This window comes from Lissotriton vulgaris, chromosome 1_2, assembly GCF_964263255.1.
Source record: "Lissotriton vulgaris chromosome 1_2, aLisVul1.2, whole genome shotgun sequence".
NCBI lineage: Eukaryota > Metazoa > Chordata > Amphibia > Caudata > Salamandridae > Lissotriton > Lissotriton vulgaris.
In genome coordinates, this window is record NC_141686.1 from 192571638 (window position 1) to 192594959 (window position 23322).

At 44.0% G+C, this 23322-nt stretch overlaps 1 protein-coding gene across 1 annotated transcript in view; it reads right to left on the minus strand.

Annotated features, from left to right (window-relative positions):
- LOC147734890 (alpha-N-acetylgalactosamine-specific lectin-like) overlaps positions 1-23322 on the minus strand; it is a 243750-nt gene that overhangs the window by 209539 nt on the left and 10889 nt on the right. The window contains exons 2-3 of the mRNA XM_086952522.1: positions 21483-21530; positions 10343-10500 (exon numbers count right to left, since the gene is read on the minus strand). Coding sequence (XP_086808648.1) covers positions 10343-10500; positions 21483-21525 — 201 coding nt within the window. The 5' untranslated portion in view covers positions 21526-21530. The remainder of the gene's footprint in view (positions 1-10342; positions 10501-21482; positions 21531-23322) is intronic.

The following is a 23322-nucleotide window of genomic DNA, read 5'->3' on the forward strand; positions in this document are numbered from 1 at the left end:
TAGATCACTATCTGGGAGCCACATTTCCAGAAGTATGGGGTAAGGCAGTGAATGTTAGTAGTATCCCCCATGTTTCTGTGACATGAAAACCTATTTAATGGGTTCATTGACTCATTGCGCAAGGCATAGGTAATTTTCAAAAAAATATTTTTTCCTTATCTTTATTAAAAAATTTACTTCACCATTGAATTGGGTTTTTAATAACTATAACTATGATTGTATAATTATTTTTGTGGCTGGTCCCTTTCCTAAAATATAGTATTAAGATTTTATTTTGAACTCAGGTTTTCTAAATAGGACAGCTATTCCTGGCATGGTAAAAAAAGGTAAAAATTGTGTTTGGGTGATAGTGACTGTAATTACATATTAGCCTTACATTTCTACATGTTCTACTTTTAAATACCACAAACCCCACCTTGTGGTCACCAAAGCCTACCTATAACCCATTCATATTTAAAAGAGGATTTTTTACCTGTCAAGAGTTTATGTTGACAGGTTGAAATGCAGTTTTTACAGTTTCTACAGTCAGGTTAAACTGAAGCCATGTTTGCACTGCCACTGTAGTGGGCAACACAATTGGTGCTGCAGCCCACTAGTGGCATTTAACTTCCAGACCTGGGTACACTGTGTACCATATATTGTGGACTTATATAGTCAAGTTAAATATGCCTAGTGACCACGCAGTAAATGTGGATTTCCTACAAATATTTATAACATAACATTCCATGTGTATTAATAAAACATTCATTCACCGGGAAGCGTATCTTGGTGCTGAACACCAGATGATTATTATTCCCCAGTTCAATTGTACTAATTTTATCAACCTCAGAAAAGGAAAGGTTAACTTAACCTGCCAAGATTTGTACTTATAGCCCTGAGGTCAACTATAAATCTCTGGTGTGGATGCATTAGTCCATGGTGCCACTATGACCTCTTCTATGTGCTGAGTAAATGTTTCATTTTGGACAACCCTTAACGTGTTTATCATGCTCAGTACTCTACATTCCAGCAGTAGATCAACATATATATTGACAGGGAGATCTTTTAATAATAAAATTCCTAATTCTTTTATTTACTAATTCAAGTGGCATCTACCATCTTGGATCTGTAAGTAAAAAAGGAAAGCAAATGTCTCCCTCATCATTCCAATAGTGCTTGCGGATGGGATTACACGTAAGCGTGCAGTAGAAGCGATGCTATCATCAGTAGCGGTTGCATCATTGTATCTTTTATTGTTGCTACTGTACAGCATCAGTATTTTGCTCGCTCCCGGTGCTGTGCGGCATCATAAAAAGGCATTAGCAAAGCCACTAGGCAAGCCCGCCAAACGCAAGCACGTCTGCGCCCGACCGCGCCCGGCAGGGACCAGGGGCCAGAACCCCTGCTTCTCCACTGACCTATGCAACAGAAACACTACGGTCCCTTAATCTGGGTAACTATTTGCTGGAGGAGAGTGTGCAGGCAAGACTGTTGGTCGAAAACCTACTGAGGGCTAACAGTATAGAGACTGATGGGTCTTTGAGGACTCAGGGTCAGACTTATGCCCTTACAGAATTTGGTCTGAAGGTAGCAGTGCTTAATACGTGCTCCTTGCAGTAGCACCATCTTGAAGTTTTATCCCTGCTTCAAGATGGAGATATAGACATTTTGGCACTTACGGAAACATGGTTGGGTGATTCATCAGCCCCTGATATTGTTGCAGCCCTTTCAATGGAATTTGATGCTCTGTTGCATAATAGATCAGGGGACTCCGGGGGGGTGGTTGCTTTCCTTTTTAACAATAGCCTTATGGTTACTAAAATAATGGCAGAAATCTGTGACAAGGTGGATGTTTGGGGGATAAACATTTCCTTGAAGTCCTCCTGCATTGTACTTATGGTAGTTTATCGGCCCCCTAGGACTACCCTGGTTTCAATGAGTGTTTCTTGGAGCTCACTTCTGACTTATGTTCCAGATATAAACGTCTCCTAGTAGTGGGGGATTTTATTTATCACTGGGACAAGGTGCAGAGAGAGCCTGTACTGGGACTATTTGAGACCACTATGCTCTCGATGGACTTGCAGCAACTGGTTAATAGTCCTACTCACGTAAATGGCCACACCTTAGATCTAATATGGTCTTCACAGCCTCAGGCACTGATAACTGATATCAGCCCCTGTGCCTGGTCGGATCATTCATTGTTGAGATGTTGGGTCCCAAGTGATAGTCAACTACCACAGCCCCTGCCTTTGTGGAGGAAGGTCAGAATCTGGAAAAATACTGAGGCAGATCACCTAATAGCCACGCTACACTCAATCCCTTCCTCTGATTCGGGAGAGGATAATCTAGACCATAAAAGTGAAGCTTTATTTACTCACTTACAGCAGGCCATTGATATAGTGGCACCAGAACAAAACGAAAGGGTCAGAGATAAAGGAAAGGGGGCCCCATGGTTTGATGATACACTAAGGAAAAATGAACAACTTCTTTGACAAGCTGAGAGGTGGTGGAGACACAGTTATGAGCCAGCAGAGTTAAAAACCTATAAAGTCCTTTTTGCTACTAGAAATCGGCTATCCTAGTCAGGAAAGCAGAACACTATGAAGGAAGGATTGCTCAGGCAGGAAACAAACAAAAAGAGATCTTTGCCATCTTGAAGGAGTTGAGTCAAAAGTTGAGAAGAAGTCCACAATCGCATCCCCAGATTGTGATACCTTTCAGGAGTTCTCCCTTCAGAAAGTCACGGACATCATCTTGGAAATCACGAGAACTCCTATTGACTCCAGTTCTCTTTATCAGACTAGCCCCCCCTGTCCTAGCAGTCAGTTATCTAAATTTCCTAGTCATGATTCAGCTACTCTGGTAGCACTAGTAAAGCATATTAAATCAGGCTCCCGAGCGGACCCTTGTCCTCCGAGGGTTTTTCAAATGACTCTGCCAGGGTTGGAAAAGCAGGTGTTGGGATTACTCAATGATTGTTTAGATTTGGGTTATTTACCAATTAATCTAACTAATCTAAAGGAAGCCAGGGTCACCCCCATAGTCTACGCCACTGGCATCTCTCGGCTAGACTATGGTAATGCTCTTTATCTTGGCCTTCCCCTGAAGCTCCTTAGGAGACTGTACGTGTACAAAATGATGCGGCTAGGCTCATTTTTTGACTCCCTACAGGACACAAGCCACCCCTCTGTTAGATAAATTGCACTGGTTGCCTATTAAACAGCAAGTGCAGTTTAAGGGTCTCTGTATTGCCCACGTAGCAATGTATGGTGAGGCACCAAAATATATAAAAGATCGCTTGATGAAGTATGTTCCTAGTCGGGTTCTACGGTCATCTGAGGCTTTTAGGCTAGTTCCACCCAGGTATAGCTCTAAATCCAAAGGGGGTAGAGCGTTTTCTGTCCTCCTCCCGCAGGCCTGGAATGATCTGCCGGAGTACTTGCGAAAGGAACCAGTTTTGCTCATCTTTAGGAAGCTCTTAAAGACCTTCCTTTTCGAGAGGCACTAACAACTGCGTAATCTCTGCATCCGCTGCGGCCAGTTCTTTCAGCTCTAGTGACTTGCTCACTTTCTCTAGAAGTGCTTAGAGACCGGTTGGTGATTAGCGCTATATAAAAATCATATAACATAACATAACATAACATAACTAGGCCACAAACTTTAGACCCATTGGCTTTGCCATAGCTTGTTTCTTGTATATGTCTATTTATTGCTTTCCTACTGCTCTTTTTTTAAATTTTAGTAGCCCCTCTGATAGTCCTGCAGGGCCGTCTGATTTCCACTCTTTACATGTGCGGTGTGTTGAATCCACTGTGGCCGCTATTTCTAAGCTGTACAGCCTTCATGTAATGATATTGAGCCCGATTCACAGAATGAACTTAAGACTCAATCCTAAACTTACTACTATTTTGGTAATCACAAAATGCACTTACTACTTTTGGCATTCACAGAATGAACTTACTACTTTTGGTATTTAAAGAAGTTAGGATTTTTGTCTTAAGTTTGTCTTAAGACAAACTTAAGACAGACTTAAGACAGACTTAAGACACACTTAAGACAAAATCCTAACTTCTGTGAATACCAAAAGTAGTAAGTTCATTCTGTGAATGCCAAAAGTAGTAAGTGCATTCTGTGAATACCAAAATTATAGTACGTTTAGGATTGAGTCTTAAGATCATTCTGTGAATCAGGCCCAGTGTGATGTTTAGGGAGCTACTGTTAAGCCTGTCAGCCTTTAGGTGGTCTTCCCCCAAAGTTTTTGGCTTCACACCTCCCATTTTTGCTGAATTTGTTTTTGTTGGCCTTAGGAAGTAGAGCACTTTTCCACTGCCAACCAGTTCTAACGTGCTTGTCCTCCGTCCCCTCAACATGATAAAATTAGTTTATAACCAATTGGCACTTTAAATTTACTTATACATTCTTTGTAACGTGGCCTGTGAATTAAAGGCTACTAGTGAGAGTGCAGTGCGTATTGTGCCACCCACTTAAGTAGTTCTTTAAAGCATGTCTCAAGTCTACTACTGCAACCTGTATGGACAGTTTTTACCTGCCAATTCAACCTGGCAAATTTGACATTTGGCCAGGCCTAAATCGTCCTATTTAACGCATATACGTCACCTCTAGGGAAGGCCCTAAACTGTTTTTTCAATCCTGCAAGACCTGCTTCTCGTGTAGGATAACGTTTGCTTAATTTATTACATTTAATAAGTGATAAGTTTCAATTGCGATCAGGTAGCGTGGTTGAGTTTGTTATCTTAAGAATTGTAATCCAAAACACTTTTTAATGGTAAAGTCAGACTTCAAGTCTCAAATCCGAAAATGCCACTTCTAGAAAGTTGGCAGTTTCTTGTTCTTAACATTTGGTCCCTGCAGCCTGTATCCTGGATCACATGACTACGTGTTGCTGGCCGCTAGTCTTTGTTTTTTGCTCCCAAGCAGTGAGAGAAAGGAGGAATAGATGTTAGCAGGATTGGTCATTACTGTCAGGATGAGGGGAGGAGCAGTCAACTACCACACTTGCACATCACAAAGGTTCTGCCCAGATTCAACTCTTCAGTAAACATCTGGACCTATAGAAGACTCAGAAGAGGAACTGCTGTGCTACTCTGCTGCAAGCAGGACTGCTACTCTGATGCCGAGTTATTCTGCTGCCCTGCTGCCTGAGTGAGAAGGACTCGAACTGCATCTTGAATACCAAGACCATCACAGTCACTCCAATGGCTAGTTGGCTGGCATCCTGATCAGAGCCTCAAGGACGGAAAAGGCTCCAACCACCTTGAACCGTGCACCTGGAGTCTGCCTGCTGTAAGTCATGCCCTTCAAGTGGTGCCATCCCAGTCCTGGACCCTCTGCCAGCCCAACAGAACAAACACAGCATGATGCATTTCCTCGGAGACCCACATTGGATACAGCTGTGAGACGTACCCCCAAAGCAGGATCTCAGCCGCTTCTCGGAACCGCTGCTTCATTACGTATTCTTGGCTTCACATTTTATCCCTGCAGCACCTCAACAATGTCGCTGCAAGTCGCCTCCTAAACGCAGGACTGTGCATCCCAGCCCACAGCTCCTTGGAGCTGGTGCTTCACAACATATGCTCAATGCCTTATCTTGCACCAGCTCGCTTCCAGGATTTAAAGTACTTTGTTAACAGGCCTAGCTTGGTCAAGTATGTGGCCCGCACTTCACCGTGGTTGACCTGAACTTGTGACTTCGTCCTGGTCTGGCGTGACCAGAAGACCACGGTTGGTGCTTTGTGCTTTTGGCACTGTGTTCACTTAAATCATTCAAACTGCATATCTCTGAGACTACTGATTTAATTTTTGTCATAAATTATTTATACATTTTTTCTCAATTTTTCTAAATTGGTGTGGGATTTTTGTTCACTTGATTATTGTTTGAAGTCCTGCATAAACACTTTTTACACATTGCCTCTAAGTTAAGCCTGCCTGGTTGTCTACTTAGCTAATAGACGATTAAGCACCAGATAATTTGGTTTTTGCTTAAAGCTTCACCCTGACAAGGATGTTGGTTGCTGTATGAGTAGGTTTTCACCCCACTGAACCAGTAACCCAATTTCCTACAGCGGTTATCTTGCAATTGTATAGTGCATAGTGTATATTTTTGTATTGCTCCAAGTAGGCCAATGCATGCTTCGAAAGGTGGTAGCTATGTTAGAACTTTAAAATAATAATGCATTTTGTGTTATGTTATACAGATTTTTAGAGCGCACTGTCACTGTCAGCGAGACAGATTCTGGTTTCTGAGTTCTGAATGGTCGGCAATCTTTAAGTGAATTTTCGGTTCATCCCTGCATACAGATTGTTCCCGTTTGTTTGTGAGAAGGGCATGTTTGAAAGTTTTCCAGGTGCTGATTGGAAGCCATTTAAAAATTATCCTTAGCATCTTCAGGGCATGGAAGCATTATGAGGTGATGGCATTGACTTAGGTGATCATGTTGAGATTGCTGTTGATGATGATCCTAAGGTTCTTGGTGTGAGTGGTAGGCTTAGGGGTTGGGTGTAGGTCCTAGTTCTGTTGGTTAACAGGCGGATTCCCAAAGTGTAGTGCTTTTCCCAATGATCATGATTTAGGTCTTGTCAGTGTTCCGCTTCAGGCTGTTGCTTTCCATCCAGTGGGTGATTTCAGTCTGGTACGGGGCATCTTGTCCATGAGGGAGAGAATGAGTTGAGTGTCATTGGCATAGGAGAGGACATTGATGTTGTGAGAGAAGATGATATCGGCTAGAGGGATCATGTGTGGTGAAGGGCTCAGTGGGGATCTTTCCGGAACAATACAGATGATGTCACAGGCATCCAAGGTATATGGTGCCAGGTTAACTGACAAGTTCCTTTCAGTTGGGAAGGAGCAGATCCATCAGATTGCATTTAATTTGATTCCGATTTCGGAACCACATTGCATAAGAATGGGGTGGGAGACTAGGCCAAAAGCTGTGGTGAGGTCCTGGAGGACGAGTGCTGCAATGTCACCTCCATCCAGAGTCATGTGGATGCCATCTATGGTGGCGATGAGGGTTGTTTCAATGCTGTGGTTGGGTCTGAAAGCAGACTGAGTGGTGTTGAGGAGTTGTTGGTTGTTGAGGTATTTAGTTAAGCGTCTATTAATGATTTTCTGTAAGTCCTTGTCCATTGAGAGATGGCCGCTGACTACTTTTTTTTTTTCAACTATATAATTTAAATCTGTCTTCTATATGCTTTTGGGAGTTTGTGAGTATGTTTTACTGTGCATGAGTAAATTGGTGAATGAAGCATGAGTTAATCAGTGGATGAATGAATGTATCTTGGCAAGGGAGAGTGACAGGGTGCATGTGATCTTATCCACTGGTTGCTGGTAATTAAAGGTAGAGGATGGCATGCATCCATCGATCTACATGCACACTCACACCCACATGCATTCACAAGTGTTTACACATACACACACCATTTACAAGCACACATGCACACACATATCACCGCACACACTCACAAATCCACATACTTTCGTACATGCACATATGCAGGCACACATCAAACATTAAAATAAAATGAACTTACCAGATGCAGCATAGATCTTGGCATTGAACCTTCTGCAGGAGTGGTACTGCAGTCGTCACTTATTGGACGGAGAAATCGGCAGTCCCTATCTGTCATAGAGTGGCATAGGGTCAGTGAAGCTTGCTAGCCCCGACCCATTTTGTGACAATGTGACAATGAAAGGTGCTCTGCCTTCGGCACTTCAGGGCTTAAAACCCTAAGGTTCCAGGCTATCAGTAATGCTACCCCTGATCATGAGTCCTCCCAGTGCTTTGCCAGGCTGAAAAGGTCACACCCACAGAGCTGTGACATCTTCAGCATGCAAAAATCAGCTCAGGCAACTAGGGGCCTGCGCATTTAGAGCGGCATTAAAGGCTCTCTGCTCTTAAGCATGGACCACTCCTGATCTTATCATTGACTCAGGATGCAATTCCTGTGCTAATTGAAAGCTATTGTTGTTGCCAATGCTTGTTTACCAAAAGTTGTACTGGAGCAGCATCTTTTGGAACCACCCGTTCATGTTCTAATCATGCCATATATATACACACATGGTCTATGTAATTGTGTGTTTTTTATCATTAACGTAAAGTCGTGCACGTGACCGAGATACTTGCTGTATAACCTAGACACTTCCATGAGTGAGTATACTAATGTTTTCTTCATATTAATACCTATTTGCTGTTCTTGTTTATATCTGCATTTGTGTAGATTAAGTGACTCTTTAGTTCAAATACATTCACATATTCAGTTAAATAGTACCCTGCATTTGTTTTATGACTATATATCGCGCATTCAGTTGTGCATTGAAGTATTTTGCAATGTTAGCTTGACCAAAGGCCTGAAGCATTTGGATTTAACGTTTAACCTTCAAAGCGAAAGTTGTTTGCTTTGCATGTCCTCTCCTCTGCAGGTGCAGTCTCAAGGCATTCATTTCTTAGTGAAAGGCAGATTGTGTATGGAAGATTGTGAGGCTCAGAGAAGAACACTGGCAAGGACGAGTGGCACTAACAAACAAAGGGAGTAGCAGCATTCACATGATATCTGGAGACTGGAATAATCCAACAGCATTTCTGATGCAAGGACCAGGAGATTGGAGTAGGAATAGAGGGTGCAAAGTTTCACAGTGAGAAGGGTAAAAGTAGAGGGACTCATGAATTAAGACTCTCAAATGTTTTGTGGAGTTTTATAGATGATCATATTTTCAGTTTAGGCAGATTCCCCCTAGACTTGGAGAGGTACAGACCTCCCTGCGATATCTCTGTTGTGTGGCTTTATGCTATATCAAATTATTTATTTTGGAGAACTTCTCCAGACGTTCTACAATGCTCATACTGTGGTATTCCATGACTTGATGTCATTTGGAATTAGTTTATGTCACTTAGAATGTTTATCCTTGATTACCGAGTCAGTTGCTCAGAGGTCTTTTTCCTACCTTACTTGATCTGATTATGGTATTCCCATTTATTGTTGTCTAGGTTGGATTTACTTTAAACTATCTAGATGTCTGCATGCATAATTGGCAAGGTGACCTCATATCGTATCCTGACCATCAAATTATTTTCCTTATCTTCTGAAATGCTGATGCTATTACTGAATTTCTTGTATTCTTCATGCTATTGAGACTGAACTTTGTTATACAAGTTGGTCTGCTGGTGTGTTTTTGTAGCTTTACAATATATTTCTGAGGTTTGTGTATGTTAGTCTGGCTTTGGATTTGTAAGAAACCCACATTTAATCTCATCTATCAACTTAGGTTTTCAGTGTGTAGCCAAATGGGTTAGCCTGTAAATTGAACTTGCAGATGTTGTCAATTTCTCTTTATTCCTCGGGCACCTAAAAAGTTTAATTCCAGGGAATTTAGAGATAAGCCCAAAGGTGGTGAAACACTATTGTATTCATGACAGTAGCTTGGGAACCTGTATAAAAATTACACCTACACACACCACATATTGAATTGGTCTCATAAATCTTACCATACTAATGGCAGTGGTGGGCATCACTAACATGCATACTTGAAATGCAGATAGAACATTCATAAACGGTCATCATTATTAATAAAACAGAATTATAGCAATGTAATAGGTTACAAGGCATTATATAAAGGACATGGAGATGTGATCAGCATCGATCATTATCCTCAATAGATTGAATCCCATTTTTACTAAAGGTTGCACCTTTAGGTAATTTGCACTGCATCTGCGGGCCTTTAAAATGGTTAGTAAATTCATCTAACAGGAATCCATGAAAAACCTTAATAAATAAGAACCTTTGGGGCAGATTTATGTTAACTGGCGCATCCCCAGGGATGCGCCAGTTATTGTGCGCCACAGTGCGCCACAGCTCCGCCACCCATGGTGCGCCGCATTTATAATGCGGCGCACCATGGTGCAAAAACGGCACAGATGCGTGACGCATCTGTGCCGGAAAGGTGGCGCATTGCTGGAGTTGCGTCGCAAACGCGACGCAGCTCCAGCAAGGCTCGGGGGTGCCCCATCTTCACAATGCTGTGTGAAGACCTACGCCTGCTTCAAGCAGGCGCAGGGTTTTGACGAAGCATTGGCCTGAAAGTGACTGAGTGAAATCTCATAGATTTCACTCAGCCACTTTCAGGAGGCGTTCCTGCGCAGGAACGCCCCCCCTGCACAGGAACGCCTCCTTATGGCGCAGGGCTTTACAACGTGACGCATCTCCTAGATGCGTCACGTTGTAAATAGGGCGCATTGTTTGCGCCGCCGTTGCGTCAAATAAAGTGACACAATTGCGGCGCAAAATGGCGCAAGGGCATCATAAATCTGCCCCTTTGTATTTATTAGAGCATGCATGGAACTCTTACCTCTGCTTCCGGCCAAGACACTATGTCATTGAATCGCTTGTAGCAAGCGTTCTTATACTGCACCCATCCGTGATCACAGGAGCCTTGAACACAGAGACACCTTTCATTGGCATTTATTGTTGAAGTTGGTGTCGGCTTGGCCGTGGTCTGACAGTTACCTAGTAATATTCAAAATACAAAGCAGAGAGGGGGGGTCTTACGTTATAGAACAACACTCTTCAACAGTAAACATTTTAATTCAGTAATGGGAAAATATAAAATACCAACCGAAGCCTCTTCCTTAAATCCAAATTATTGTTGCATCATATCCATTTAAAAACAAATAAATCAGCAGTCATCCACACGTCATAATACAAAAACAAGTTACATGTAATTAAATCAGTTAAAATCCGATGGAACGTTAGCTATCTCCCAAGCATTTCTCCTGGCAATATAGAATTAGCCATTTGTTCAGCAAAGATTTGATGTATTTTTTTAATAACGACTTCTCTCTCCACAAACAGCAAACATTGACAAGAACCCTTCATAATTGAAAAGTTTATCATTGAAAGAATTGCTAGACAGAATGTAATCTCTATTCTTTCCTTGCATTATTGATTGGCTTGAGTTGCATTGTGTTAGCAGCAAGATTATTTCATGTGGTGGAAATGCATCCAACCCAAGTAATAATCCACTTTCTTTCTGACAGGCAAATGGTACATTGATGGTGTGAGATTTAGCAATATTTATCTGCTGTCCCAGTTTGCTCATGCAGGAGACAAATCTGTTTAACAAGACTTGTAAGTTCACCCTTGTCCTGAACATCAGGGGCAGTATTATACAGAGTGCCTCGGGGGCCCAATGGGCATTTGTGCCCACTTTGTGTGCCCACTGGTCACTCTGGTATTACAAAAGGGGCCACAGATGCTTATGCATCCCCTTCTGTAACACAGCATATAAAGTGCCAGCGCTATCATTCATTTCAAAGCTTTATTCGATTATTAAAAACAATCACAAAAGCATACAATGTAAAAACACAGAATACAAACATTACAGTGGAGACAACAACTCATCAATATTGGGATTTAAAAAATATTAAAACACCAGACTTTTCCTATGTGAGACAGCTTTGAGTAAAAAGGTAGCGGTAGAAAAACAGATATCTATGGAGTCAAGTGCAAATAACAATTTCAAGGCTTGGGCTGTAGTATACACTGAGTGTTTTCTAAAAACAGGTCTGAGATAATAACGGCGAAGGTGCATATAAAGAGGGCAAATAAGCATAAAGTGCAAGGTGCTTTGCCTGGATAGGCCATTACAGGGGCAAGGGGATTGACTATGTGTTTTCATCACTGGGAAGGCCACTAGATTATGTACAATACCAAGTCTTAACCTCGTGAGAACAAACTGATGCGATTGCTTGGTAATAGATTTAAGGTACATAGGCATGCCCCTGTCTTCCAACATATTAGAATAATAAAATGCATGAGTTGACATGGAGCTGCGTTTCACCCTGCGTGAGTTAGATTTGGTCCCAATAAAGACATTTTTGAGTTCCTTTTTTAATACAGTAACAGCACTATGGGGGTCATTAACAATGTCTAGGTTAAAAATGTCACTATAGGAAGTTGAAACATAATTTAGCCAAGGAATCTTACAGGCATTGTCCGTTTTAAGGCAATCTAAAATAATCTGCCCGGTAAAATCAGTCTCATCTTTAACCCGTATTGACCTCCAGACCATTAAAGGTCTCATTCCCATTAGGTCTGTTAGATGATGCATGCCCACCTCGCTATGACACAATTCATTGGAAGCCGAGGGGGGTAAATAAAGGAGTCTGTTAAGGAACCGATTCTCTGTGACTTGTAGTTCCCTGTGGTGACAATAGCCCCATATACCAGAACCATATAGAGCAATAGATACACAACGGTGCCTGTAGATATCTAACATGTCTGGTATGCGGCGACTGCCTAGCTTAGATGCAAAGCGAAAAACTCCGGAGGAGCTTTTGGCCATCCTAGCATCTACGTTTAAAATCTCAGGTGCCCATGTCCCTTTGTTATTAAAAGTTACTCCAAGGTAACAAAATCTGTCCACCACCTCAATGTTATGATTATTAAAATGGAACCGCTTTAAAAGTTTCATCCGTTTACCACAGGCCATAATATAAGTCTTAGAGTTGTTGATTTTCAATTTTCTCTCCTGGATGAAGTCGTAGAAAAAATTAATTAGTTTTTGGAGCCCATTTGGAGTGCGCGAAAGTAATACCGTGTCGTCGGCATAGAGCAGGACTGGCACGGAATGGCCCCCAACCTGCGGAGAATCAGCCTGTACCCTCTTTAATTCGGACTCTATAGAATTTATAAAGAGGGAAAAGAGCAGGGGGGCCAGCACACAGCCTTGTCTTATGCCTGACTTAACCTTTATTTTCCCTGTGCATTCACCTGCCTGGCCGAAACGGATCTGGGCTGATAACTTATTGTAGAGTCTGGCCGGGAAATATATAATTGCTGGGGGAGCTCCCATACCCAATAAAGTGGACCATAGCAAATTGTGGTCCACTAGGTCAAAGGCACTCAAAAGATCAGCGAAACAGAGAAATAGAGAGCCCTGTTTCGCTTTCGTATACTTTCCAATGAGGAGGTCAAGATTAATGCACTGCTCAATTGTCCCTAGACCTCTGCGGAAGCCATTTTGGGACTCAACCAAGATTTTGTTTTCCTCCGCCCATTCCTCCAACCGCATCAGGAGAACCCTACTCATGATCTTGAGGGAGGAATCAAGAAGGGAGATAGGGCGGTAGTTCTTAGCCTCTCCTCTATCTCCCTTCTTGTAGATGGGTAGGATTATTGATTCACTCCAGGTAGGAGGAGAACTCTCCAGGACTGAGGCGTTAAACACCTGAGTTAGAAGTGGGCTCCAAAGTGTCAGGTTGGATTTATACAGGTCAACCGGGACCCCATAGGGTCCCGGTGCCTTTCCCCCTTTGCTCCGACTAATAGCAATAACAACCTCTTCTAGTGTAATGTCCAGGGGTAACTTCGTTTCAGACATTGGGGTAGGGAAACTGACACAATCCTCACTTAACGGATTAAAAATTCCAGAAAAGTGTACAACCCAATTCTCCTCGCTAACCTGGGCTGACAATATGGGGAAATCTTCTTTTACAAGAAAGGGGCTATTAACCGTAGACCAAAAGAGCCTACTATCACGCAATACAGATGCTTGATTTAGGGCGTCCCAAGCCCGTTCCCTTAGCTCTTGTTTCCTCCGTATGAGATTGTTTTTGTATGTCAGTCTAAGGGATTTAATAGCCTCCCTGTCTCTAGGTTGTTTAGTTAGAGCTTGCTTAAGTTCCCGCAGAGATTTGGTACACATGCTATCAAACCAACCCACATTTTCCTTCTTGATTTGTGCTTTGGTGATAGTAAGACATCTTTTTATAATAGAGCCTAACTCCACAAAATCGGCTATGATGCCCTCACAGAGTGCCTCCGGATCCAAACATTTATATATTGCGGGAAACCCAGCTTCTATGATTTTAACCTGCAACTTCTCGGAGTTGTCCAAACACCACTTAATATGGATACCATTCTGTCTACAAGGGGTAACATCTTCAATTATCGAACGGTGACTGTTTGCTGGTAACCCCCAGACAGAAATCGACATGGTGATAGCATTGTGGTCGCTACTACCAGGGTCGGCAACAATGGGAACCGTACAAAAGGGAACGAGATGTGTAGAGACCAATAAGTGGTCAATAACAGAGGCCGAATTCAATCCTATAAAGGTTGGAACAGGGTTGCCATCAACATCTGCAGCCGGGGGGTGGATCATAAGGTCCATACTTAACATAAGTGAATTAAGAGAATCACCATATGGTGAGTGAACAAAGTGTGCTTGGTTTTCCCCATTATCCCCATCATATCCACAAATGCTAGTGAAGGAATGAGGACAGGTGCAAATATTAAAATCCCCTCCCCAGATGATATCCATTGGTTTATGAATGCCCTTTCGGATGTTACTCACAGCAAAACCCAACTCCTCCACCACTGTGGTATTAGATGCATCAAACAAGTTGTTATAGTGGTTGATCAGCATAATTACATGGCCCTTTACATGTTCTAAAATTAAGATTTGGGAATGGTGACCCACCAACTGGTGTGATTTCATACAGGCTAGAAAGTTCACAGAAAGTAAAATTACTAACCCCCCTTTGGCCCTACCCCTACCAGACCTTTGTGCCGAGTTGTTATAAGACACAAATCCATCAAGATTAATATCAGTGGTTACCCAGGTCTCTTGTAAACATAAAGCGTCAAAGTCAGAAAGAATTTCCCTCCAACCTAGGGATGACAATTGCCGACTCCACCCTGCAACATTCCAACTAGCGAACTTAAAACCTGGGAAACAGGGGGAAGGTTTAATGGGCTCAGGTACATAGGTAATTGAGGGTTTTTTTAACAAGTAGGGGAACCATCGGAGCAGGAAAAAACAGCTGGGACATTTGCTTTAGCTCCCTGCAAGGGTATATGCACCTGTGTGGAAATGGAGGATGATACAGCTACTGAGCATAGACCCATATCAGCAACTTGATTATTATTTGTGGCTCCTTTTCCCTGAGAGGGTAAGCACGCCGGGACGGTAATAGGAGGCGTTACAGGGGTGGGAATGAGAGAAGAACTGATGCCAGATGTTACAACAAAACCATTGCCAGGAATAAGTGGGGTCGAATCTAGTGCTGGGGGCAGTCAGTCAACACCATCCAGTCCGTTAAGACAGTTAAAACGGTTGTAATCGTAGAAGGGTGTGCTGGGGGCAGTCAGTCAACACCATCCAGTCCGTTAAGACAGTTAAAACGGTTGTAATCGTAGAAGGGTGTCGCCGGAGGTCGAAAAACCGGTCGTGCTGCATACCCATGATGTCTACCCCTTCGTTCAACCCTCGTCCAGTCACCTTGGACTTGGTCCTGGTACATATGGGAAGGGGGGAAGAAAAAAGACACTGGCAGAGTCTGAATGGTGGAGTCAAGAGATCTATTAGACCTTGCACATATATGAAGGACAGTCCTTGGATCTCGAAAGCTCACCATAATACAATCCCCAATTATAGATTTCCTAGTTTTACCTAGCCAAGGTACCCTTCTCACCATAATATTTTCATTGTTAAGATAGGCTGGTAGGGGTCTGTTCCAGTTCAGCCATTTAATAACTTTACTTTTAAGTGAGCGAAAGTTCTCACCTTCACCCACTTCAAGAGGGGGAACACCAGCCATAACTACCATAAAGCTGTTAGCCTCAGGGGGTAGGTCGGGTCTCCGGGGTCTGGGGGCAGGCTTCTCAGGTGGTGGAGGAGCAATACTGTCAGTGGATATAGCCCCATCGGAGGTTGTCACAGGGGGGACTGGGCCAACTGGTTGTGATGATATGATATTAGGTTTGCTATGTTGTGTCGGGGCTGAATTGGCCATAAGAGGTTGTGGAAGGGAAACAACGGTAGTCGCCAAGGGGGGTCCCAAGTTAGCTGAAAGGGTTTGGGGGTTAGGGGGGATTAGTAGGGGGATTAGACTCAGAGGATCTACGTTGGATAATAGCCGAGGATTTCATACTACTTAATGTTGCCTCCAAGATAGTGAGTCTAATCTCTACCTTCTTTATACTCTCACTGATCGGCAGGAGCAGGGACCTAAGTAAGAATTCCAAGTTCCCTATAGAGGTAACGGGAGGTAATGCGTTGGATGGATTATCCCTGGGGGCATCAACAGGGTCGGTGATATTAGTACTCTTAACAGGAGGAGATTTGTGCGCATCCACCAATATCCTATTAGGGATTGGAAGGGGCTTAGAAGCTTTCCCAAAATCGGAGTGGGGGATTTTGGTTTTACCCTGCCCTCCCCTCAACTTCCTTCTTCGCTTGTTTGGGGGAGGGCCGTGCATATCTACCGTAGCTACTTGCTTCAGTTTTACTTTCCTAGGTTTAGCTACAGGGGGGGCTGGGTAGTCAAATCAACCGCCATACAGCTGGGACTGGGGGGAGGAGTGACACTAGGAACCTGCTCGGTAGATAGACAGGGGTTAGGAATGCAATCCCCCAGTAAAAGAGGGACGCCATCCTGGGATAATAGCTCCTCACTAATATGAAAAGAGCCACCCTCTTGGGAGGAAGAAATATCAACAAGGGGCCTGTTTTTCAAGTTCTCAATAGAGCGGCGACGCTCTGCCCTGCGCTCCGCCAGAGTGGTTTCCTTATCCCCATCACCCAGTGCCCGACTAAAATAATTGTCCAAGGTCCCATTCCTGGCTCCCCCCGCCTTCACAGATGTTCCCTCCTTGGCCGGTGATGGCATGTCCAATACCTATGTCAAGGACTAAAGCAAAAATGAATACAAAGCAGGCGAAAGAGAAATGGCCCAGCCCAGCCTACTCTGGCCTACGAGGGCCTCGGAGGGCCCGCCCTTTGCCCATGCTTCGCCCCGGTCTTCGGCCCGTGCGCGTCCCGCGTGCGCGTTGGTGGGTGGAGTTATATAGATAGGAGGAGAGAGGGCGGGAAGAGTCGCAAAGCGCTACTCCTGCTGGGACTCGCAGTCCCGCCCTCGCAGACCGGGTAGACTTCTAACTCTCCCCGTATGTTCCAGTCAGTCCAGGCAAGGTACGGAAGATTTCACCTTTTCCCCACGATAGCAGCAAAGATCAGAGTTTCCACAACCAGAGCAAGGCCAGCGCTATCTGCAGGGGCATTCCCTCATTTGCTTAGGGGCATGCCTTGCCTCCGTGTCTATGCCGTAATACCGACGTGGGCGCTGAGGCAAAAAAGCCTTCAGGAGGCATACTGACAGTGCGCCATTTTAAAGGTGAAGCACTGTCACTCTGCCCCCTAATGACACCCCTCTGGTGGGTGAAGAGGGGTCTCATAGACCCCCCAGACATCTCCTTGCAGGAGGGTGAAATCACTGACTGCACCCACCTGCAAAAGGATCTCTAATCCCCTTGGAAGGTGCAGGCAGGTGCCGCCTGCACAGTGAAAACATGGTGCGGCTGTAAAGCAGCCGCTCCGTGTTTCGCGTGAAAGTGCCTCCCCAGGGCAGCACAAGTTAACACCTGCCCTGGGGGCAGCACATTCACCAAAATGCAGCGCACTTCCCTTCATTGCACTGGGCGCACCTTTATAAAGTTGCATCCGGTGCAATGAACGAAAATGTGCTGTTTGCATAATATGGGCCCAGGACACAATCATCATATACCAGAGCAGGGAGTCTACTCGAGCCCACCCTGAGAGTGTCTGTCTCGCCCAGATTCAGCGAGGTCACCAGATTATTTAGCTATAAACAAAACGGAAAAGGGCCAGCACACACCATTTAACCTCGCTTCATTTTGACAGGGTTGGAACATCCCCATAAGTGCCATACCTAATACAGCCCGCCACATCCTCGTGCATTTGTGCTACAAGTGAACCACAACCTACTTCATTCCCTTGCAAAGCATTTTGTGCAGGCCTATGGATGCCAAAAGAAAAATCTATATGGCTCAGTGTTGCTCGGCTATATTACTCTGCTATGGTCCATAGGTCTGGGGTGTGGGGTAATTGTGACACAGCCACTCTTCATGCGAATGAAAACATGTTCAGTGTTTTGTGGGACAAGTATATGCCACACTATGGAGGAAGCTGAAATGCTTTTGGGTGGCACCCTACACCTCAGTGGGCAAGGGTGCCCCCTGCTTGTAGCTCCAGATCATTGAATAAATATGTGAGAGCTGCATAGTCACTTGGCTTTGCTGCCTGAATCTACAAGGAGAAGAAGGACTGCCCTGCTGGAACCCTGGTCTCCACCCCAAAGGATTGCAGCCTGAAGGACTGCTCCTTCTGATTAAGGAGTTGACTCCCTGAAAGCAACAGATTGTCTGTGCTTTCCTGTACCATCTCCATCAAGAAGTCCCCAGCCTTGGGTGAGTCCAGTGGATTTAAGGATTTGGCCAGATGCATTGTGGGAACTGTAGCAGCAAACTTTCAAGACCATCTCGGAGTTTCTAGACCTTTGGATTTGTGTTTTGAACCCTTTGAACCCTCAAGAGGAACTACAGGCAGATGTTCCAGAAGTTTGGACCAACTTTTGTAAAAAGCTCTATAAGTGGACTGACCCGACGTGGAGTCAAGCCATGGTGCGAATCCAGCTTGATGAAGTGCCTTGCTCACCGTCGAATGAAAATCATTCGGAAAAGTTTCTAAGTGTGAAGGTAACATTTTGACCAGGGCCTCCCGCTTAGTATATTCAACCAGGGTTTCATTGCAGTTGGATTCAAACTTTGACTTTGTCCCAGTCAAGTGCGACCAGATGTCCCAGGTTGACGCTGTATGTTTTTAAGACTTAGATCGTGTTTAATCTTTAAAAATTTATATATCCGGTTCCCTATATTGGATTTTTGTCATTTGGTTTCATTTTGAAGATAAAAACATTTCCTATATTTATAAATTGGTGTGGGATTTTTATTGTGATGTGGCATACTGTCTCCTGGATTAAGTCTACCTGCTTGCAGCCAGCTACCAAGGGTTGAGCCAGAGGCTAATGTATTAACTCCTTCAGTGCTGCGCGAATTCCGCTGCGGTGCTGAAGGTTCTAAAGAACCAATGGCACCAGGACGGAACGGTTCCGTCATAAGCACAGGCCAACCGACGCTCATGACGGAACCGTTCCGTCATGAGCATGGAAGGGGTTAAAATCTTTACTGGACCTTATACTGTATTGGCGGCCTTATTGCTAGTGATACATGCATACTCACCCTTACTTAAATCTAACTTCCACCACACTTCAATTCTTTTTCTTTGGCAAGTTATATGTTATTCCTAGGAAATGGTTTTCACTCCCACTATTGAGGGCCCTAAATGTTAGGTTATGTCAGCCCGCTGTGCACCAACTACTGCTCATCATTCCAATACACCTGTTTAATGGTGTATAAATTCATCTCTGCGGCCGGTAGACTGACAAAAATGGTGGGGAAAAACCTGCATATCATACTCTGGTGATAGAAGTGTGTGGGGGCGACCTTGATGGATTACCAGAGAAACGTAATTAAATTGTACCTTTTTGCATATTGTAATATTTCCAACATTTTTTAGTGGAAATTTATTTTAAGTGGTATATTGACACATCTTTGATATTTTAAACATGATACATGGCTTTGTTATGTCTTTTATGCATATATGGACTTCTATCAACTGAATAATTATGACTGACTGATGCACCAATGGAATGGAACGTGGAAAGGGTCTATGGTAAAAACATGAATGAGTACAATGACTGACAGTACAGAGGATTGAAGGGTGAAAGAAACTCCTCTAGGGTGTGTCGAGCAGCACTCACATAAGCTCATGGGAGATATGATTCAAAGTGGGACAAGGGGTTTTCATTCTTTCAGAATGATTCTCATGGAGCAGCTGATTTGTAAAATAGAGAAAACATTTCTACAGAGCACCTGAGGCTTCCGGAGCACAAGAGGGGCGGGGGCGGGGTGAGGGGGGGGTGGATCTGGGTGAGGTGTTCAGGACAGGATCATGAGTGACTGGTCTCAGGACTGGTTTGGTTTAGGAGTGGGCAAAGTTGTGAAATGTTTTCCCTTTTTTTGAACCATTGAAGCTTTTGAGGGTAGGAGCGATCCGGTAGCTTTAAAAAGTGAGGGCCAGCGTCAAACCCAGTCTGCTTCAACAGAAAACGGTTTCGAGTGCTTAGAGGGGCTCCCAGGTCTCTTCACTTCCAGCTGAGACCCTGGAAGGGAACAAGGCAGCACTAGGCACTATACAAATCTGTCAGGATTGACAAAATATGATTATCTGGTCTTGGTGCCTGCCTCCTCTGTTTATGTCTGAGGCTGGTAGGTCGATTCAGGCAGTGCTTAATTTGAGCCGGTGGTTGCCGGTGTGAGGAGCCAGCATTCATTTTTTAGTACTGGCACTTATTATCCCACATCACATAACTGTCTGAGAGCAAGGAAGATAAAAATACCCAAATCGGAAAGGCAGAAGGAAGAGCAAGACAAACAAAAGTTATTAAGGGAGAAAGCAGGAACCTGCAATGGTGGAATGAAGGGGTAGGGAGTGTCTGGTAGTGCATTAAAAAGGGATGAGGTGGATTGAAGACCATGCAGCCTTTATATTCAGTGCACAAACGCTTAAATGCACTGGCTGCTGGCTTCTGGGCAGAGATTTTGGCGTCGGCACTCAATCTTTTACTAATTAAGCAATCAGGCATTAAGCAGTTGAGGGAGTACTTGACTGTGCAAGCGAAAGAGCAGAACTCCGCACTTTTCACGGGTAATGCCGCCATCTTTCTCCATTACATTCACACTGCATGCGGAAGTATAGTGATTGCTCAGCCTCCCTCCAACGACATGACGTACATGTCTGTGATTGGCCAAGATGAGAGCCTAATTTCCAGCCTGACTGCATGAGCAAGCTTTGCGTGACTAACTGTCTTCTCCTTGAACAGTGTCTGCAGGTAGTTCCACCAATCAAAATTTAGAAGGGATGAAGAGGTGAGTTAATAAAAATTAGCAGATAAATCCTGGGGCCTGTAAAAAGAGATTAAAGATGTCCCGCATAGATGACTTTCTAGACCCTTTGTTGTAAGATGAATATGTTTGACCACCAACAACCTCACTCTGGAGTTCTTTTCTGTGGTGAGCCAGAACTTGGAATCACTGGTTTGGCAGATGCAGGACTAGTCCTTAATACCTAAACCTAGGCTCCAAGCGCAGTATACTCCTGCTACAGATAAGACTGGTCAGTTGCATAATGCGAAATGATAGGGTCCCCTCCAGAACCTGATGTGTGGCCCGCAGGTTGTCATACCTCACAGATATTTATAGGTTTTAGAGTGAATGGGGCCCTTCTGAAGGCAGATATGCTCCATCATTGACATCCTCCCCCCCCACACTCCCAATGACAGCATAGAAACACTCCTTGCGGGGCACTAGCGACATCAGACTTCATAGATCACTAGAAGAGACACTCAGCCCAAGGGTGGAGAAATGAGACACCTTCCCTTTCATCAACGCCCCACAGTCTAACAGGTATTAACTGCTTAAATATTGCTGTACCTGAATGATGCAAATATTTCATTTAACAAATCACTTGATAGAAAATAAGCTACATTAAAAAAATTGTAACAAACCTCCCACTGCCAACAAACTAAGTAGCAGGATAAATGTCATCATGGTTTCTGAAAAGGAAAAATATAGGAAAGAAATTAGTTATTTGTTATGGTTTTGCTGTGCAGCACATGAGAAACCTAGGGGCTTATTTACAAGCCTCTTGCACCACTTTTGCATCTTTTTTGACATAGGAAAAGTGCTGTACCGGTGGCGCAAGGGGCTTGTAAAGAAGCCAACTAGCACTTAAAAGGTAATGTCATGTTCTGAGCTATTCAGAAAGGTGCTCAGTTCAAAATTGTTTTGCATTATAGGCTAGTTTTGGGAAGGACAAGGACAGGAAACTAGAGTGAAGCCTTTTAGAGACCTGTTCACTGTCTTTTTGTGCCTCTGTTTTTTAATGACCGCGAGAACAGGGGTAGCTGATACAGTGTCATGGACAGCTAAGGGCAAGGCAGGTGTAGCATGTGCTACACTGGGCTCTAAATGACAACCATGTTTCTCTGGTGTAAACCTGGGCACTTAGAGAACAAAAAATATCTTTTAAATGTCTTCACTGCCTCAGCATACCTCTGTGCATGGTCATTTGTTACCTGATCAGCAGAATCAGCCTATAGGGAAGAAAAGACCTATACGTGTGAGCTGTGATATTTGGAGCAGGAAAGGTTTAGTTGGACTTTTTTGGGCTGAAGACAATTCTGTGGAGAAAGCTCATTTTAGCCAGCGTCCAGCAAATGGTTCATAAAAGAAACAGCCCCTTAAGGCTGGGATCAGGCTGAAGAAAACTATAGGAAAGATGGCAGACAAAGAAATCAAGACATGAGAGGTGTGGAAAGAGACTGCAGTCTAAGGGCTGAACGAAAATATGGATCGAAAGAAACAATTGTCAGAGGTTGTGGAAGAGGAGATATGGTAGCTTGAATGGTAGTAGAATAGGTGTGGTAACTTGAAGTGGTGGTAGAAAAGGTGTGGTAACTTGAAGTGGTGATAGAAGAGGAGTTAAGGTGTGTAGGAGAGTAGGATCTGCTTCTTATAGTTACCCCCACTTTTTGCTGATGTTTTACTGTTTTTGACTTAGACTGACTGGGATCCTGCTTTCCAGGACCCAAGTCAAGCTGCTTTCTTCTCTAAATTGATTGCATGTACTTTAGGTACACTCCAGATTGGATACTGGGCTACCTTTATCAGTCCCTAGCATATGGCAAACTATGTACCTAGGACATAGGTACCCCAGAGGCCACCCTTGGGCTGCAGCATGTATTGTGCCACCGCTGAGAGACCATTCAAACTCACACCACAGGTTTCCTACTGCAGCCTGTGTAAGGTGGAGCATGTTCCCCTTACTTAGATAAAGGTTCACTATATCTTTCCTATATCACTGCCCTAAGGCAGACCTTATCAATCCTGAAGGCAGGGTGCTGGGTTTTATGTGCGAGGGTGCTCCTGTATGAGCAGAGCTACTCTGCAGCCTTCGGGATCTATTTTCCGTGGTTGTTTGTGATGCAGCCAACCATATATATCTAAGTGCAATATAACCTTGCGGTAAATGCTAACGTTAAAACGGTTGCTTGGAAACATGTTGTGTTTGGTGTCAAACACCTTGGAATCATACCTCCCCGCCAGTAACTGGAGAGGGAGGTATGATTCCACCCTCCTGAAGGGACATATGCGACACACCGGTACATCTGGTGATAGCTTTCTCGGCCTCGACATCACAAAATGTATGCTGCCAACCACAGAAAGGAGTCTGCCCTCCTGATGCTGAGCCAAGCTCGAGCAGGGGAAGGCTTGACAATAGGTTTGCTGTCACAGGGACAGTGCCGTCTCTAGGTATGTGCAAAGTGTGCACTTGCACAGGGCCGC